The sequence below is a fragment of the Amphibalanus amphitrite genome, unplaced genomic scaffold (assembly GCF_019059575.1).
Source record: "Amphibalanus amphitrite isolate SeventyFive unplaced genomic scaffold, NRLGWU_Aamphi_draft 000350F_arrow, whole genome shotgun sequence".
NCBI lineage: Eukaryota > Metazoa > Arthropoda > Thecostraca > Balanomorpha > Balanidae > Amphibalanus > Amphibalanus amphitrite.
In genome coordinates, this window is record NW_024881845.1 from 288576 (window position 1) to 308455 (window position 19880).

The 19880-nt window shown below is 52.3% G+C and overlaps 1 protein-coding gene across 22 annotated transcripts in view; it reads left to right on the top strand.

Moving 5' to 3' along the window:
- The window catches only part of LOC122389241 (muscle calcium channel subunit alpha-1-like), a 122126-nt gene that overhangs the window by 48045 nt on the left and 54201 nt on the right, over nt 1-19880 (top strand). For all 22 annotated transcript variants that reach the window (XR_006257938.1, XR_006257939.1, XR_006257935.1 and 19 more), the window contains exons 2-3: nt 9036-9303; nt 17218-17323. Coding sequence is in view for 17 of the 22 variants with exons in the window: in XM_043381094.1 (XP_043237029.1) it covers nt 9036-9303; nt 17218-17323 (374 nt within the window). In the remaining 5 variants the exon portion in view is untranslated. The remainder of the gene's footprint in view (nt 1-9035; nt 9304-17217; nt 17324-19880) is intronic.

The window sequence follows — 19880 nt, forward strand, 5'->3', positions numbered from 1 at the left end:
CTTGAGAGACTGCTTGATGGAGTATCAGCTAGTGGGAGGAGTGAATACCTTCCCGCTAAACTGGGGGTGCCCGGTGCAGTGAAGAGGAGCGGCTTATTCTCATTTGAACAATTAGAGGAGGCTCAGAGGAACGGTGTATGGTTAATTTGATTGTAAGTTCTTATCTTAAATATCTGTGTGAGATGAATTGCTAAGTTAATAAAGAGGACATTTTTACGTAATGGATCGCACTTACCTGCATCAACATCGAATGTTGATCAATTACCCAGTCGTATGTCTACTCAACTGTGAATCACTAGCGCTGTTCCGGCTGTCATTCGGAACCGAGATAACTAAGCTCTCATCATCAGGGCAGCATAACTCGCCCCTGACGGCGCGATAACAGCTCTGCACCGGCCGCCGCTGCCTCGTTTACCACTCCTCAGTGGTAAATCCGCCGGCTGAGCCCGGCTTCTGCCTTCAGGGCATTGGGTACGCGGCCAACGCCTAACCTTTGGTCTTCGAACTGATGCTCGGTTTCGTCGGATCGTTGTGGTCGTGGCCGGTACGAATCACATTTCCTCTCCGCTTCGTCGTCGAAGATATTGATAAAGCGTTGATGGAGCTGCAGGTTTATGCCCGTCATTTATCCGCGGTTTGTCGCCCGCAGTCTTTCCCCAGCTGCTTTCATGGCTCTTAATTCGACTCGTCATCTAAATCGCATTAGCGTTTAATGGGGCACGGGCATTCTGCGAATCCCAGTCTGAAGTAAGTGGCTGGTAATTTAATGGAAGCGTCTGGGTTCTTAAATTTCGTTACGGCCGGCAATAAAACGGATTTGGAACCCACGGATGGCGCTTCTGGTACGAAAAAAAACTGCATCTCATCTAGGAAATATTGTCTGGCAATGAAATTATTCGTTGAATGTTATGGTAGGACTCCGTAACACGTAATTTATCGCCTCCATATTTCGTCAACGTGTGTGGAATATTTGACCCATTATTTTTCCACGACGCAAAGTCCGTTTTCATGTTTCAATTTTTATTTATTCATTGGCATGCCTGCAGTTGTCTGGGCTGCTCAGTGTTATTGGCCTGCCTCAATGCATGATATATTGGCTACCGTAAGCTGGCGATGACGGGATGTCATGTGCAGCGAATATTCTTTCAGCGGCCTCCAAGTTTAGCTAACAAGGCCCTGGCTTTTCAATGACCGGTGACGACACACGCCGGCCAAGAATAACCCACAAACAGGCCTCTGTGTGCTCGGCGTCCGCCAGTTTTCCTGGCTCAATTCACGGCTAGTCTGCCATGGTATAGCGCCTAGACGGGTTGCAGGGAACATTTCATACTGGTCGCGGTAGGTATATTTCGCCAACCGTGCAACGGTTTTCGGTCGCTTGGTCCGTCGCCTCGAGTGGTGAGCCAGCAGTCCGGATCAGTCATGGGCTCACTCATATGATTGTTCCTAACGAGTCTGACTCCATTAATATAATTGCTTACTACGGCTCATTTTTTTCCCGTCCTATTCTTCTGGTCCTTGTCCACATTGATGATCGCTTGCTTAATCGATATTACTGTCAGCATCATGAAGACCCACTCTGTCTGTGTAACTTTCCACGTTGCCCTATCCGCTGTTTTTATACCACTCCATCCATTCTTCCATCAATCTCCCTATTTTCTGCCCTGTCTCATATCCCCTTGGCCTGACTGCGCTGCATCCAGCCAGGCGCCGCGCTGCGCCTTGCCTCGTCTTGCCGTGCCGTGGCGAGCCTTGCCGAGCCGTGGCCGTAGCCTGGCCGTGCTCCGTGGCCGTAGCAGCTGACGGGCTGCCACCTGTGGCTCTCTCCAGCCGCCGGGACTGCTGCCGGCGTGGCGGCACGACGATCGTGCACCGCCGATAGTCATCGATCCGTCTGCCGTCGGCATCGACTATTGAATACCGGCCGGCCGGCGGGACCGCGACGGCGCGACGATCCAGTCTGTCGGGCAGGGCAGAACTGGCGGGGACGTCTGGGAGGGACTAGATAATATCATCAATAATCACTTGTTATTAGTAAGGTGTATTGATGAATTTTGTTTGTATATAGCGGTTTTTACTGTGTTGAAATGCCTCTGTTTGGGCGGGGTGGGGCGGAATGCATTTTTTTATTTAGGTATACACTATACCAGAGCGCAAGGATTTGTCGCTTGGGGAGTTTAGTGACACCATAGCTTGGTGTGGAGTGGCAGACTGGATGCCAAATTTGGGACAGTTTACACTTAGGCTCAAAACCTAACCGGCTTTTATTCGGAACTCTGGACCACATCAAACCAATAATCAACCCGTGCAGTCTAATTGCAGACTGCATTTGTCTCTTGTGACCGGCATCGTATCGGTTTTCGCCGTCAGGACCCGAGTTGCTTATGTCGCTCACTGGGCAAGTCTAACTGATCAGCCGTGAACAAGATAGCGCCTCTTGGCGTGGCTTATTTGTACCAGAGGCGGCCAGTTAGAGCCAGCATCGGTCTGTCGCTGTCCGATGATGGAAAATTACCGCCGAGCTTATGCACATCTGCTTGGTGTGACGGCGTGCATGCCTTTATCGCGACGACGTGGCATGTCTTTGATGGCGGCGCGATTTATATACCAATAAAGAAGCCGTGATGATACGCTAATTTTATGCCGTGCGAGGCAGCAAAGGGGATGTCTGTTCAAGTGCCCTGCGGTTGAGTGCTCGGCTGCAACTTGACAGTAAAATCGCCTTTTGTCATAGTAAAATGATTCGGTTCATTAAGTCATTCTTTTCCGCCAACTTGATGGCATTTAGGACAACAGGTAGAGTAGGTGCGCCAGCACCATTCTTACTTAACCGAGAACCGAATCCTGAGTCCTGCTCTGTCATATGTTCCCCATATCTCGCATGCATTAATGAACTTGCATCATTGCATGCATTATTCAAACCTATCCCCTTTCACCGGTCCTTCCGGGTACTATTTTGGCTTCGTCCGACCGTCAGCCGGTACCTCGCTGGGCTATCCTCCCTCTGGCGGAATTCGATCTTGTTTCTCTCGTCCGTCCACTGCCGTCCGGTTCGGTTACATCATTATCCAGCCGATTGGCCGGAATGTGTGACCACTATTGGCACCATTACTGCTACAGGGAGCTCCGAGGAGCTTGACTGAGTCGCGGGGGTCGCGGGCTGCTTCCTATGCGGAACAGACGCCGTTACGAGGGCGCATGGCGAGACAGGAAGTATGGACGTGATGTGCTGGATGTGGGGCGTGGGCTTTGGTCTGGTGGTGCTCTGTTGTATAATGGATGAATGTGCTGGCCTGAACTGCTGTAGGCTGGGCTAGGCTATACTGGACAACGAAAGGCTAGACTGGTCTGTGCCTGTATGAACTGAGCTGGGATCCTTCTAGTTAGAGTGCGCTGGGCCGCACAGGCATAACTTAACCTGGGTTTAACTGGGCCTCTGAACCAAAACTTGGCACCGCCAATTGGCTAATGATCCCCGCTGGCCGTCCCACTGTTTGTTTGCGTTTCCGCTCCGAATGGCGTCGCGAGGTCGTGGGAAGGCCCCACGCCGTGCACTCTACCCATTCTCCCCACCCCATGCCGGCGTGCCGTGGGCCGGTCAAGTTGGCCGACCACAATGGTTCGCCGTCATGCCGGCTCGCGTGCCGCCAAGTGGGCCCGATGTGGCCACACTTCATCGGGTAATGGCTCCGGGCCGACGCCGTTAGCTCCGCCGCGACGGTCGTTCGGGCCACAATCAGCCGCGGGCTCGTGCGAGGTGACCGCACGTGCGCGCGAGCGACGGGGCGACGCAGCGCGACGCGGCGAGGCGGCGGTGGCTTTATGACAGACAGATCGATGTACAGGTCAGGCTGTGGTTATGGCGGCTGTGCGGGTGGGTGGTATGCCGCGTCACACTATCGCCCCGTGGGGCGAACGGTGGGTCGCTGTCGCAGTGGGTCCGGTCCCGCCTTCGCGCGGCTGTGCAAGTCAACTGCCTTCTGTCTGTCGTTCTGTCTGTTCGCGTTCTGTCTGTCTGGTGCATGCTGCATATGTCCCTGCAGGTGTGACTGATCGACTAGAACAGGTGCGGAATCTTGTCAGATCAGATATATGTGCACAGTGTTCAGTACAGCTGATAGCACCTGGCGATTGCCTGCTCTGTTGGTGTTTTATATTCGCTTCTTTAGAACTGTTTACATTTGGGCATATTCGTTGATTTTCAAAGAATGAAAAGCTTCGGCTTCAGGCGAAGCGGTGCAGTGTGACGAGCGCTGAAAGTCTGCGGTGCAGCATAACTTCAGGCGCTCGCTTTTACTGCCATCTAGCGGCAGGAACGTAAGGGTAGTCGCCACTTGCGCGGAATGTTTGGGTTCTCGAGTGTGGTTCTCCTGTTGCCCTTCTTGAAAATGAGCTACAGTGGTATCTGGGCTTGAACATTACGCGGCTAGATACATGCCTACATAGATAAGGTTTTAGTCAAATAAGCTGTTTGACTAAAACTTCTATCTTCTTCTAACGCAGTCTATCTAATGTCTGCCTCGTTCCGAACGTTGCTTTGATTTTACCCAGCGGAGTATGGAAGGGACAGCGCGCGCAGTACGGCGTCACTTCAGTGCCCCGTCCACAGCCGCTGAGACGGTTCTGCACTTCCCAGTCGGTCAAAGTACCGAGAGAATCTGCGGGGGGGGGGACCGACAGTTCCTTACCACTCCTGACCACAGGCTAGGTACATTGACCGTCCGTTCGCCTTACCGTCTACGGTTCCCAGGTGGCGACAACGAACGCAACAAAAAGACATACACCATCGTGTGAAGTTCCATAAAGGAACTAGTCTCCGAACAGGTTATTTATTTGTTGACGTATGGAAGCTTTAGAAACTGACTAACTGGGTTTGCTTCGTCTCTGAATGAGGCGAAAACTTGTTCCATTCGGAACGTCTTGCTTTGTTTGGTTGGCCGGTTCTGAACCCTCTTGGTCTGTTGCTGCCTTGAGTCGGGCCCGCTGGAACTATTGCTAACTTGGGGTGGACTCTGGGCCGCTGCTTCCGTATATGGTTGACCGTTAACCATGGGACTACTTCCGTCCTGTATTCGACCTCAAGGGTGTGTGTACTGTCCTCAACTAATTATACTGGTGAAACTTTCTTAGAAGCTGATGCCCTGGTAGCGACGATGTGGCCGAGAACATCTGTCCCCCTGGGACTGTTGTTACCCTTTTGGCTGACCCCCTGGGATCATTGTTGTCTTTTAGCTGATCCTCTAGGACCAGGGCTGTGGCTGGTCGCAGGTGCACACTCCGCCCTCAGCACTCCAGGGAGTGGTCGCTAGGGCACCGAGCCGACCGCCGCAGCTATACATTCGCCCGGCTGGGTGTGTTCCTGCAGATGTGCGCGTTCCTACTGGCCCGTTCTTAACAATGCGTTGAGTAAAGAGTATGTTCTTAGGTAGGGAGAGTGCCTCGGGCTGCTCATGTTTCAGCTTTGAATCCTGCGAAATGATGCTTGAGGTAAATGGTCTATGCAAACAAAGTAGGCTTTTCCGTGGGGCTTCTTTGTGACTGGAGGCTCTGAGTTTGAGCTATTTCATGTTAAAATCTCTCATCTGCCAGGAGTTTGTATGTCAAGTACCTACACAACACAGCTTGTCACCTGAACCTCCACCACTCACTGGCGCACGGTATCACGCATAATGTGCGTGCTCCCGGAAATAATTTGTGCCTATTCATCGTTCGGTGTTATCGGTGCCATTGAGGTGGGCCCGTCCCAGTCAGCGATCGCCGATACCGACATTGGCCGCTGGCCGCTGGCCGCTGGACTGTTTGTTGTGAACAGACCTCACTGGTAGATGCGTGCTCCGTGTGAACAGACATCTAGTACATAGAGGTCTGCTCCGACGTCCCGCGCCGCCTGCCGTTCATTTGTCTTTGATATCCCTAATCCGTCCTGTTTCTTCCGGACGCCCTCAAATTACAAATTACCATCGTCCTGTGTTCTGAAGTTTTGCGTCATTATCCCCACCTCTCCCGTCTTCTGTCCAGACCTCTCCCATCCTCTCCCCGGTCCCATGTTCACCAGCTGAACACAGCTCTCCCGTGTCGACTCCGGAACGAACGAGCGACTCGAACTCAGCTGGGTGGGAGACGAACCCCTACTGCATAGTAGCAACACGGTGCGACTATGTGCAGCTGCCCTTCCAAATCAGTCCGACATTCTCCTTTTGCCGAGCTGGCTCGTGGGGTGTCTCCTGAGCCGCAAGCTCCGGCTGAATATGGCAGGGACTTGTCGGCTGGTGTGCTGCTCGATCATTCTTGGAGCCGCGGGCGACGCTGAGAGTCCGCACCGCGACGCGTGCGAGGTACAGCCCACCGCTAAAGTAATGTAGGGTTTTACCAATCTCAACGGTTGGCTTTGACTGGCGATTGTTTAATGCGGAGTGATCGAAAAGAAGATGTCAATAGCTAAAGTTGCAGCTGCAAGGGTGACGATACATATAAGCTACATTCAAAGTTTCATTGTAGTCTGGCTAATCGTTCCTAAGCTTCAGAAGTAGAACATACCCATGACTGAAACCCCACATTACTTCTGCTGTGGACTGTACGTACGAGAAGCAATGAACGGAGGGTAGCGATGGGACGAGTGCCGATGGCGATGGGACGAGCGCCTGGCGATAGGATGAGCGTCTATGGCGATGGGATGAGCAGCTGTGACGATGGAACGAGGGCCGATGGCGACAGAGCGAGCTACGATGGCGGTAGGCAGCGATGGGACAGTTTCCCAGCGATGGCGGTGGGCAATGACGATGGTACCGTCGGCCAGGGACAGATAGGTGCCACGCCCGCCGGCTTGTGTCGGTAAACAGTGGTGCCATCGGCGCTGCAGCCAATATGTGGCCCGACCGAGCTGACCGATCCGACCACGCGGCTATGGGACGAGCCGGGAGACGGACTGGGCTGCTGGGGAGGGAGGGCTGGGCTCGTCATGGACGGATGAACCAGGGCTAAGTGAGATCAGGTGATGTGAAATGGAAGTCCTTTTTCGCAGCACTATCCAGTCACTGTTACATTTGACGAACTGATAAGATAAAAGCTCATCAAAGATTAGTGAATTTGAGCTCAACGGCCTATGGCACGAGGTGCTGTGTCGCCGAAGCCCATAATGGCCTTTCTTGTGTTCATTCTGGTCACATTTGCTGATTTATGACGCGTCGTTGTACTGGAATAATTCCCATTTGTCCTGGCATCGATCCGTCAGGCCACCAACTCGGGAAAGTTCTGGTAATGTGCTACCGATCGACTTCGATCATAAGGTACCGCATGCCCAGACGTGGTACGCTATAGTCAGGCACGCTCCTTCTCAGTGTCGGTCTCTTGCCTTAAGAAAGCGCTTGAGGGCAGTGTGTTCTGATCTGATCCGCCAAGTTGCGCAAGCCAATGTTTGTGGTGGATACTAGAGGAGTTTCGTCACACTTCTCAAGTACGCCTGCGCATGCTGATTGATTCTGACTTTGCATACAGCGTATCCGGGTGGTACCCAAACTTCACTTTGATACGCATGACCCCAGGCGCAAGGAGATGTATGAATGTATGCAGGAAGTGCATATTGCCTAAGTTCTGGCACAACAGGGTGTTTAGAGGAACAATATGTAAGAAGCAATGTCTGCATAGCGCAGTGAAGTGAAGTGAAGCATTCCGCAGTGCAAATGCTTCATTGCTGCATTCTGCTCGTGCAAAACGCTAACTGAGAAAGTACGACAGCAGTGCAACACACCCATTTTGATTTATTACGGTAAACATTACCGCATTCATGCACACTTTCTTGCAATCAACAACTGGCTTCGCGTGCACTTGTTGGTACGGCCGAAGGGTCCGAGACCGTTCCAGCTCATCCAACTTCAATGTGACGCCGTTCATTTCCATTGGCGATGTTGCAGCGATCGATAAGAGCCCGCGACGATGTGGGCCGAAACATGTCTGTCCCATGTGTCGTGTACTGTGGTCTATGCCATGGGCTGAATCATGACTGCCCGATGTGCTGTGCCTGTTATGTCTGAGACAGTACCGCGCTGGCCGATCCGATCCATGTCTCGTATGGACCGTGCCTGCGCCGTGGGCTGAACCATGTCCGCCCATCCTGTATGTGCCGTCTGTCCTGGTATGACTGCCATTGCCGTGGTGTGTGCTTTCCTCGCCTTATTGGCCCGTGGCGCTATTGCGGCTGTGTGCAGGGGACTGTGTGTGGTCCGAACTCTAATGATGCCTCTAATGACCTGACCGCCCTCTGGTGATACTCGGCCGCCACCGCCCCCCCCCCCCCCCCACCGCCCACCCCGTATCCGCTCCAGGCCTTGTCAAAGACATAGTATTCTTTCACTTGGCACATCTCAATTCACTTCTCTGCTACATATTACCCGCTGCATGCCATTTATGGTATGTTTCACATGCCTATTCCAGTTGCACTAAAACGCTATTTCTGACAAATGGCCACGTCACTGATCAGCTCCATACATCGATATGAAAAGGTCATTATTAATTGTTCCATCGCGTAGGCATTTGTCATACAATGCAAGTTTACATGACTGAAGACCTAGAGAGAATCTTTAGCATATATTTTCTCCTTACGTCGCCGCTTCTACCTGATCTTTGCATACGGACAGGCTGTTTTCCGTGTACGCTGCCGCTTCTTTTAGTGTTACCGGCTCCAACATAGGGACATACTGCGTGTCATTACCTATCTATTTCGGTGCCTATATAAGCCCCTGCGGTGTGCATTTCCGTCATGTCTCTATATAGGTCCGTTTACATATGCCTTCCGACTCATCTGCCTGAGTTTGTCGTCTTCCCCTGCGTAAGACCCACTTTTGACGACCCCGTCTCCGATATCCAACCCACTTTTGCCACTCGTGTCCCGTTCCCAGCGTCGCTCCGTCCCATTTGTAAGTGTAAGTTCCCACTCTCGCTCTGTCTATTTCCGCGTCTGACCTGCCTCGTCTGACCGGACATCGTCTGACTAGTAGCATCTGACCTCATCTGACCTGCCTCGTCTCTCTCCGTTTCAGCCGGTCCGGGCGGCCATGGGACAGGCGCTGCGACGCCCTCCGGCGGCGGCGGCGCCGGCGGCACAGCCGACAAGCCGCTGAGCTCCGCCTGGGCGTCGGCACTCGGCGCCGCCACCACCATGCAGAACGGCGAGAAGCCGGGGGAGCCAGCGCGCCGCGCGCCGCGCCGGCCCATCAAGGTGCAGCCGGACCGGCCACCGCGCGCCCTCTTCTGTCTCGGACTGAAGAACCCACTCCGGCAGGCGTGCATACGCATCGTCGAGTGGAAATATCCTTTTACGCAGCGCTGACTGGGGGATGCTTGTGTGCTGAGAGGGGATGGATGTGTTGTCTGTGCACTTAGAGGGAGGAATGTGACATGTTCTGTATGTGTGTGGGAGGGAGGGATTGTGCTGTTTGTGTGATGGGGAGGGAGTAGTTGTGCTGTTTGTATTTGAGAAGTAGAATTATATTCCTCGATTACTCATATGACCTACTATAATTCACTTTGTGTTAGATTCCAGCAAATTATTATCGTAATATTGCCTTGCCAAGCCACAAATAATTGTTATCGGGATAAATAATTTTGGTCAGATCGACAACGATCAACCACTTACGTAACTGAAACCTGATCAGGGAACGGCAATCACTTACGTAACCTAGTCATCCAGGAAATCCCTCAGCTCTCCGATAGTGCATCCCGTGCACTGCCGGGTATCCGTACTCAGTCCCCTCGAATACCGGCAGCTCTATCGGGCAGTGGTGGGGATTCCTGCAGGGGATCCTACTTCCTGACGGTCAAAGAGGGCTGACCGTGACCAATTTGCCGGTGATTGGTATTATGATCAGCTGACTGAGCTTTTCAGCTCGGCATTCCCGATTCGTTTCGCTCCCGTGGCAATTAGTTTCAGTTCATTGCGTGCATTGTTTTGTAATATTATATCCTAAATGTTTCTCAACCTAATATTTGGTACCTTCCTGGCATCTTATACATGATACTTCTTCTTCTTCTCTTTCTTTCACTTCTGTGATCCTTGCGCCCTGTCATTTCCTCAGCTCCTGGAACCAACATGAACGGCGTCTCCGTTTCATATGCACTTAACCCTGTTTTCTAACAAAGTTCATCTCCGTATTCCTCGTAGTTATGTGCCATCTCCGACCTGTTCCCTCATCTCTGCCAAGTCTGCGTGCCAGCGCTTGTCTCACTTCTCTCTGTGAGCAGACATGCCAAGCTCTTCCCTGTCGCGGCGCAGCTGCGTTTTCTCTAGAAGCCCGCACAGGCACATCTGGTACCTCTCTCATGAACTGTAACTTTATCTAGCAAGTGGCAAACGCCCCTGTTAACCACTGGATAGCCAGCCTGCAATCATTCGTAAGCTAGCAAATTCTAAGCTAGCTTAGAATTTGCTAAAATTAGAACTCGCGTAATCTAGCGAATTGTGACCGATGTGTAGTGGTTTGTGTACGTTACTGCGCCACAATACTATTTTCTATTTTATTGCGAGCTAAGACAATCACAGTCATTGGAATCAAATACCAATTAAAGCATATGCTAGTCAAACTAGTCCGGAGGCTTTACAAGCTTAACTAGACCGCGCTTGACTGGAAGTTTTACGGAGCGGAACGAGGTCTTGTTGGTGTGCCTAAGGACCTGATAGGCAGCACGCCAGCACAACCGGTAGGTACCTATAACACGATGACGGGACATGGGTGTGATGCAACGTTCGGGGAATGCATGCCGTCTGCTGACATGTGAGATTGGAATTCGGCGTTTGCAGTTTTGACTCATTGTGATGACGCCGATTTCGGCTGCCAGATTTATCTCTCGGAGCTACTGATCCAACGGCTAACTGGGAGCCGGGGGAATGACCAACTTCGGTGTCAGTAGCGGCTGAAGTTTGTTCACGGGTTCTTGATCTTAAAAATCAAACCTGGTTGTTATCTTGCTATTGGAAAGCGGGCCACACTCTCACTGTTTCGTTGCGTATTTTACGTCTTTTATCAGCCCCACTGTTGATCCAGAAGCCTAAACTGCTCGCGAGTCTATTTCCCCTAGTCATGGATGTAGCACCAAGGCCCTTTGTCATCCCATTCTCCTCCACTGCAACCATTGGCCAGAGGAGCAGACGTAGAGTACAAATAAATCTATTCTAGATCAGAAATTGCTCGCGGCTATTACGCAAGTGCGGCGCGCGTGGCTGGCAGCAGCACACGAAAATCGTCGCCACGTGCCTGCCATTAGTCGGGTGTCCCTGGTGTCACATATGTGAAACAGCGGCAGCCGCCGCGCTGAGAGCGGCCAACCGTTATCGAAGCGATAAGGCGCTATTAGATTTGATGGCCGTGAAGGTAGTGTGAGATTCCGCTGGTTTGAGAGCGAGGGTGTGAGACGCTACGGCGTTAAAGGAAAAGGGCCACCTTTAACATGGGGATTGAAACTGAGATAGCCATCTTGTAGCCCGTGTCCGAAAACCTATTTGTATACCTCCTTACGGCCGATTTCGGCCTCCATTCGTAGTTATCGGCAATTTTAAAAGAAAATACGCCAGAAATGCGTCCTTATCCCAGGAATGCGTTCTTATCTGACAATACAGCCACCCGCGGCGAGGCTTTGGTTTTTTACCAATCAGCTCCAACCAGCTCAGCTTTAACCAATCAGCTTATCTGACACAATCCGACGAGTCTGTCTTCTGAACGCTGATTGGCTTGAGTGTGACGTCATCGCTATACCATCATACAGTAGGTGCCGTAGAGAGTATCAACATAGTACCAATATGTTAAATAGTTTTAAATACTTTTTCGCGAATTGTGCACTTCTGGCACCAGTTTTAAAAAGAAAATGAAAAATAATAATGTCAAAATGAAAAACAACGATATCTTCATATTTCACGAAGGTGGCCCTTTTCCTTTAAGCCGTTTTGGGTTTCTTAACGCGCGGCTTAGATGTTTGTGGCGCTATGTGTGCTGTCCCATGACTATCATGATTTAATTATTGTTCTGTAATGTTGTTATGCCATCTCGCGGTCACCCACTGTCCATTTATCGAAAAGTTGTGCCGTTTCATATAACGTTCTTGAAAGTCACCACTGTTTCCGTTCCCCCCCCCCCCCCTCACTTCGCTGTCCTCGCTCTCACCACCTGCTGCCTCTTCCTTCCCACCACCAGCCTGTCCTATCAGCAGCTTCCCAGCCCAGTCGACCCGCGCCGTCCGACCAGCGAGCCAGCGGGGGCCGGGGGGCCGGCTGGCCGGGCGCCAGGGGCGCGGCACGGCGCCCACCGGCGCCCGCCGGTGTGGTAGCCGCGGGCGCAGCTCGCTATGGCCGGTATGCGCCCGGAGCTGGCCGCTGCGTGCCGCCGCCGGCTCAAACAGAGGCCGTATCGGTGTCTGGGTCTCTCGCTCCGGGCTGGTATGCGTGCGGCTGGCCATGACGGCGGCTCGGGACGGGCTGTGGTAGGGCTAGCTGTGGTGGGGGAGGGGAGGGAGAGACAGTGGTGGTTTGCCAGACAAGTGGTCGCTCGCTCAGGATCGGGTTTCGAGCTGGTAGACTGACTTTTGTTGGGGTGAAAGAGAAACTGCAAAGTAACTTCTGCACAAAGGATTGGCATGCTGTTTTGTGGGAAACCTTATATTACTCGGAGTAGTTTTTGTTTTTAACATTTTCACTGGTGTTTGTTACACGCGGTGATGTGACACCTCCCCTGGGACTGAACCTCCGCTGAAAATGGCTCTCATCGCGACAAAGGCTGTCAATGTCTGTCGGTGTCTTTGCCGGTAGCCGAAAAAGGTTCGGACAGCTCTGTTGTAGCCAATTAGCGTCACTGCTTGCTACCGAGTAGCCTATGGCGTTAAATTGGTAAAGAAGCTGGTGGCTTAGAGATGGTATTACCATCAGACACCCAAACTGTAATGAAGAACTGTAGTGGAATAATCGCTACTAATGCAGCATGAGGTTGTCTTGGTCATCTGAGCGTGAAGGAAGAAAGCTGCTGCTTAAGTAACTTGCTACATTTAGTTTGGCAGGCTTACTTTGTGGTGTTTAACAGCAACTGACTCATGAAAATTGCTCTTTGCATCAAATTATTTAACATTCGATATCATTAACCCTCGCCGGACCTATTGGTTTTCTACATACGCGCCGGCCGAGGGGGGGGGGGTACGACCCCCCCTCGCCGTTTCGCCCCTGGTGGATCTAGCGCGTCGCGGAAAAAAACGAGCGTGTGCGCCGTTACGAGACGCAGAGATTGGTACCCGATTTTAAGGTCCTAGGTCAACCGGTGACCTCTGAGGTCAGGTCAAGTGCCCCAGGGTACGGTTCAGTTTTTGGTGAATAACTTCGCAAAAAACGGCCGCAGAGCCGCGATTTTGGCAGCATCGTGTTCGCCTCGCTCAGGCGCGTCGAATGATATACTTTTTGTTCGGGTCAGGTCAACTTAGGGTGTTGACCTCAGGTCAAGGTCAGGTCAGCACCCCCAGGTCACGAAGTTGGTCGAAAGAGGTCATGTCGCATATCATTCGATTCGGCAGGTCTTTCTGAGTCCATTGGTGGCTTTCTCGACTCGCTAGCTCAGTTTGGTCGGGAGTTATTGACGAAAAACTAATATGACCTTGATGACGTCATAAATGACGTCACGGAAGGTCAACATTGCAAAAGTGACGCATCTAACCTTGCAAGGAGTGCATAAAATCACGATTCTGTGTGCTTGAGATAGTTGGAGATCGTTCCCAGCGCCAGAATAGCAGTTTTCATTTTTCCCCATTGACTTATAATGGTGAGGTCACGAAAATGACCTGACCTCATATGACCTTTAGGAAAAATCCGAGATATACAAGTTGTGAGACTCATAATGGATACTAGATCCTGCAAGTTTCATTTCCCTCTGACATCTCCTCTGGCAGTGAGGGCGTTGCGAAGTTGCGACATCTGAAGACCGTGCAGAGGTTCACTTATGACGTCATAGGTCAGTGACCTGACCTGACCCAAAAATGCGGTTGGTGTCAAAAGATGCGGCTTGGATCAAAGGTCAGGTATGCCAAGTTTCAGCTCTCTATCGCCAGCGTGTTCGGAGCTATCGCGAAAAAACCCTATGGGGGGGGGGCGGCACCCGCCCCCCCCCCCTCGGCCGGCGAGGGTTAAGTTGATATTGATTATGGATGTAACGCCTGGGCCCAAGTCAAAAATTATCCCGTCCTTTTCTACGCCAGTTTGACGAATGTTCCCCACAAACCGCTGTGGTTATTTTTATCGCCTTCCACGGCCCGCTTAGCGCCGTAGCTGTCGGCAGCGATGATGACCTGTTGGCTGTTCGCGGAGTTGGTCCGTGTTTACCTTTGTCTGCTGTCGGTGGGCCTACGTCCCGTAAATACAGGTTAACCGCAGACTGAGGGTGCCGGGCTGAGCAGCGCTGCCTACCAAAGGGGAATGAGGGAGGTGGGAAGAGAACGCTCCCCATGAGCGGCTGTGGTAACGGATATATGTAGGTAGGGACGAGAGTTGAACGTTGGGATGTCGCAGCAGAAACATAATTAAGCCAGCGGTGAGGTTTCAATGCGGCTAGGGGTTGCGAACTTGAGGGGGCAGACGCAATGACTATTTGTAGGCTAGACGTGCCAGCCGGATGTCTGTATCTTCATCCAGCCGACCCATTTAGCCGTGATGGTATCGCTTTGGACCACGGCTGCCACAAAGTGTCAGCTGTTCCCGGAATAATGCCAGTGATTTGTGTCCGGCTTTCATCCGGCAATGGCGGGTCGCAGCGTGATCCATGAGTTGTGGCCACTAAATCAGAAATGACCGGTTCCACAAATAGAACTGTCTGATTGTTTTGTGTGAGGTGAATACAATCAGGCATATGTCTTACCACGGGTTAGGCTATATCTATCCGGCTTTTATCCATATCCTTTTGTTGTGACCCATCTTCGTTAAAGATCGCTTTATACTGAAGCCCTTTTGAAGATGTGCCCGGGCTATTTTATTTATTGAAAAGTCCCTTTTTATGCCGCATTTGGGACGTAATATATAACGTAATGCAATGTGATCGCTACTGATCAGTCCTCTGATTGTCCTCAATCATTGGGACACGGTCGTTGGGGAAAGGCATATTGTCCAAGCTAAAAATAAACAACTGGGAGAGAACCACTATCGATTTCAATACCGTCGGAATCAGAAAGTGATGCGCCAGTAATATCCCACATCTCTTTGGGTCGCCAGGTCGCCTGACCGGGCCGCGCTGCCGCTGGGGGGCTTCTCCGGGGCGTGCCAGTCAGGGGCAATCACGCCTCTGGACGGACACTGACCAGTGGCAGCCGCGACCGTCGCGCGGGTCGGGATTAGGTCCTGACAGAGCGCAGGTCACAGGTTGGGCGCCGGACGCTCGCTCGGCGGCGCCGGCTGGTATCGATCGCACCTTGTGCCGCCGTCGCCGGCCGCGGCTCGACGGCGCTACCTCTGGCCGCTCTGCGTCCTTGCCTCTGTGCGCAGCGTACTCAGCTCGACGTGCTAGTGTGTGTCGAGCAGGCACACCGGCGCGGTCCAGACCTCCGCGGCGGCGCCGTCTCGGCGATCAATTGGAGCCGCCGGCGCCGCTGCTGCGTAAGTGCGTAGCCGAGCCGGGCGCCGATCTGAATGGGATCGAAACGTCTCTCGGAGTCGAGATGGATGCTCTACTGGGTGGGCAGAGGACAGGTAGAGGGCCTACCTGCGCCCGGTCTCCGTCTCAATCGAGCGGAGAGCACGCCCAGGGGAGCGATACTGCGCCGCGCGCCTGAGAGTTAGACTGTACCGGCGCACAGCCGGCCGCCGGGGAGTTAGGCTGTTCCGGCAGACAGCGCCGCGCGGACGGGCCCCTGTTGCTCGTTGGGGGTTCGATTGGAGCGGCTCTTTCCACGTGCGTTGGATGGTAAGAGGCGAACGGTGTCCACCCATCGGAGTGGGATTCCAGCGCCGCGGACCCAAACAATGGGTGGGGCAACAGGTGGTCGCCGCGTGCCCGGGGCGCAGCTGGAGGGGGGAACGAGCGAGAGGGGTCGAAGAAGTGGCTTTAGGGAGACTCGCGGACTGTTTGGTTGGGATTGCTAATTACGCCAAGATGGCCTTGCAACGATGAAGATACATGAACTGAATTGTCTCAGATCTACGCAGAGTGGGTTGCCGAGTGTTTTCCTTTTTCGAACTAAATAACAAATGGGAAATGGATTGAGGCGGCCCTAGGCACTAGATATTCTCGATCACTGCAGATAGATGCAACAAAAGTCATAGACAGCGCTGGTCAGTTGCTGATAAATGAGCATTGTTGGAGTTTTCTTGTTGTTGTTGGATGTTTTCTTGGAGCACGTGGAAGTTAATCGACAAACATTTATAAACGTCGACGCTGATAAACATCTGAGATGCATTTGGTCGTATTTGCTACGCCTTCAATTGGATTATTTGCCCCGTCCCACGCCCCGCCCGCCCCTTGCCGGGTCCGCTCAATACCGTCTCGGCGCGACCTATTCGGCCTCCCCCACTCTGCCTCAATGGTGCTCCTTTCCGACCATCTCGCTCGGATGAAATTTAAAAGTTTAAACAAGTCTTGCAGCGCTGCTCGGCCGTGAGCCCACGGAGGCGATCGTTACAGGCCTGTTTGAGCCGCGTTTATCAGCCGTGTCTTGTGACTGATGTGGTTCTGTCTGGGCTGGATCGTGACAATTGGATTCTGCCCTCATGGAATCGGCCGATTAGATTTAGGAGGGTGTTATTGGAGGCAGTCATTTTTGTTGTTTCTTTTTGGGTCGTAGATTGTGTGAACTGGCACAAAATGGGAATAGTGATAAGGGAGCTTGTAACTAATGAAAATGGTAATGTGTGTCTGGCTGTCCACTGCCAAGAGCCGCTGTGTGGTAGCTAAGAGAAGTGTGCCATAAGTGCATGGTAGATAAGTTTTATTTGGTGTGGTTATTATAATGATTTGTGGTGTTCGTTGCTAACTGTGATGTGCTTCCGGTTCTGTGGTATTTTCCATTCAGGAATCTGGGCTGCTGATAATGATGAGCGTCGTTTTTATGCTGTGCTGTCTACTGATACGTGAGCTGTGGTCATTTGTGTGGCTCATTAACTTGCTCGATTCTGTGTATATTTAATCACATCACATTCCATGTACCGCCCCTGCATAGCATATGCCATCGTCTAGCCATCAGTATGAGCGTTTCCTTAACCACCTTTTGCACGCCGTTCGAGACGTTGATTCTGCTGACAATTTTCGCCAACTGCGCGGCACTGGCCGTGTACACACCGTACCCGAATGGCGACTCCAACAACACCAACTCAATCTTGGTGAGTGAACTCAGATAGACGACTTGGTAGGTGAGCTAGTTAAGAACTTAATGTAGTGATGGATGTGAAGTTGACGACTTGGCGTCATATAACCCTCAGAGGTGGGGCACGCCACCAAACCCAATCAGCATCATGAAGCATGAGATGAATGTTGCTGATAGTACCGATGACGAATCGAATACGGCATTCAATCTTTTAAATTCGATTTTTTTCGAGTTTTTGTCCTTTGGAAAGGGTTGCACGTGTCGCGTATTGCACCGACATAATCCTTTTCGACGCCTTACTGGTTCATCTAGCCAAGCTTCTGGGGCTCAATGTTTCTGAAAGGCCAGCGCTCTTGGTTATGCTTCGGGGCTCCCTTGTCCTTTGTGACCATCCGCAGTCGTCACCAACCCCGTCCATTGCGTCTGTTATTACCTCGTAGACTTATTATGACGTGATTAGTAACACATCCCCTCAGATGCGGACTTTGGTGTGACCCGACTAGCGACTCCTAGCCTCGCTCAATAGGGGTGCCTCGCCAGTCGGCTTTGGCCATTGACCCGAGCACCAGGTGCGGGTCGGATTAGCCGCAGCGGTCGCGGATGTGGCGCAACTCGGGGCTGAAAGAAGCGGCTGGCGGAACGGCCGTCTGTGTTCGCCTGCCATTACCGGGGGCAGAATCTGACGGTCCATTATGTGTGTGCGTAATCCGGACTGGTAAATGGTAATGCATCTGCAGCTGCACCTCTGCGTGATGTAGGTACATAACAAATCATTTGTGAATGATATTCGTAATTTCTAGCTGGTTATCTTGGCTGTGATTTCGATTTAAGTGCGTCCCCACTGCTTGAAATTCTCCCATCTTAGCAGCTCCACTCAGCCACTGCCATTGTAAATCACAGACGACCTGACGCTCGGAAGGCTCCGGCGTCCGTACCCAGAAGTGCTCAGGTATGCAGCGTTCTCTCGCCGTCCGGGTACGGACCGAGTCGCTCCAATTGAGCGGGCCGCGGTCCGGAGGGGGCGCTTACACGGCGCTGGATTTCCCTCGGCGTTCCCCCGGCAGTCGGTGTCGGCAGTGTGCCTTCCGTGCCAGATGCAACTCCATTGGACTGCTGCCAGGGAGTCTACCGTGCAACTGGACAGCGCACCGCTCGTCCTCGCTCGGCGTAATTCGGGTCAACCTGGCTGAATCCTGTTCGGCTATGGTCAGGGTTTTGCTGTTGGTTTAGCTCCGCTGGTCTCATCTCGTTTCGTTTCGCTTCTCGTTCAGCTTCCCGTCTTGCTTCTCCTTGCCTCATCTCGTGGTTACAGCTGGGCTGTAACCAGTCCCGAGCTGTTTCGCTCAACTAAAGCACGTCTGCCCGGCTCTGCTCTGCTGATGTTACCTCAGCCCTCCTCGAGTTGGCTCATCTGAACCCTTCGACCCCGACCAACAAACCCGGATCTTCTCAGCTCTGTTCCTGTTTCATTATTTCCCTCTTCTCTTGGGTCCCTTCTTCTTACCACCCTTTGGTTTTCTTGCCCTCATTGACTCATCTTCCATCCTTCCATCGCTCATTAGTCATCTTCACTCTAGTAATTCCGGAATTTCCCGTTTCCATTAGCACCTTTAGTCATCTCATCCAAACGATGGTGTGTGCCCGTCCGCCCAGCCGACGCGTCGGTTCACTTTGGGCTCTGAGCGGCTGCCGTCGGCGCCGGGCCGGCGGCCGTCACATCAGCTCTATCGGTCCGCGCCGACTAGCTCTGTTAGTGCTGCCCGGCACCGGGGCCCCCGCTGATGGCTGCAGGCGGCTGGTGAAACGCCCCAGGCCGGCACCGGGTGAACCGGGCGCCGGCCCCACCGGATGTGCCGCCCGACCGGCGCCGGCTGCTGGTGGAGGTGGGCGTGGGGATCTCTGATGCTGTTTTTTCCTTCAGTCGTGGTAGCTATGGGACTAGTTTTACCCTTTGTGATAGTTTTACCCTTACCCTTTGTGACTTTGTGGCTTGGAACGGAGTTGCAAGTATCGTGGATGGCAAAACGTCTAAATAAATAACTAAGCTGCTGACTGATGGATATGAAATGAACGTCGACTACATGACACAGCGGTAACATTCATCAACAACAGACTTCTTTGTGTGCCGCTTATGACTTCTGTCACCCTGTTAATCTTTGTTTATTAGTCACACTAATACAGGTTTCAAGTTGGCGACGTCGGGTGCCCACGCGATTCTAGCATAGCTTCCTTGCCTGGTGTCAGAGGCAACTATGGAAATTAACATTCTTGTATCTTGTATCTTGTATTTCTTGTATTTTCATAAATCACCAACAGGCAACCTTGCACCTTAAAAACTTGCAGGCAACCTTAAAAACCTTGCATAAAAACAGAACATCACACTTCGCGCGTCGTGCTCCTAAGTGTGGCACACGAAATGATGACAATAGGTCCGAGTACTTGAGCGACGAATTACAATTCGTGGTGCGACAAGCCAGCCACATCAAAAACTTGTGTTGCACCCTCTCCACACGAACGAGATGAGATTTGGCCACTCCGCCCCATATCACTGAACAGTACTCGACCACAGATCG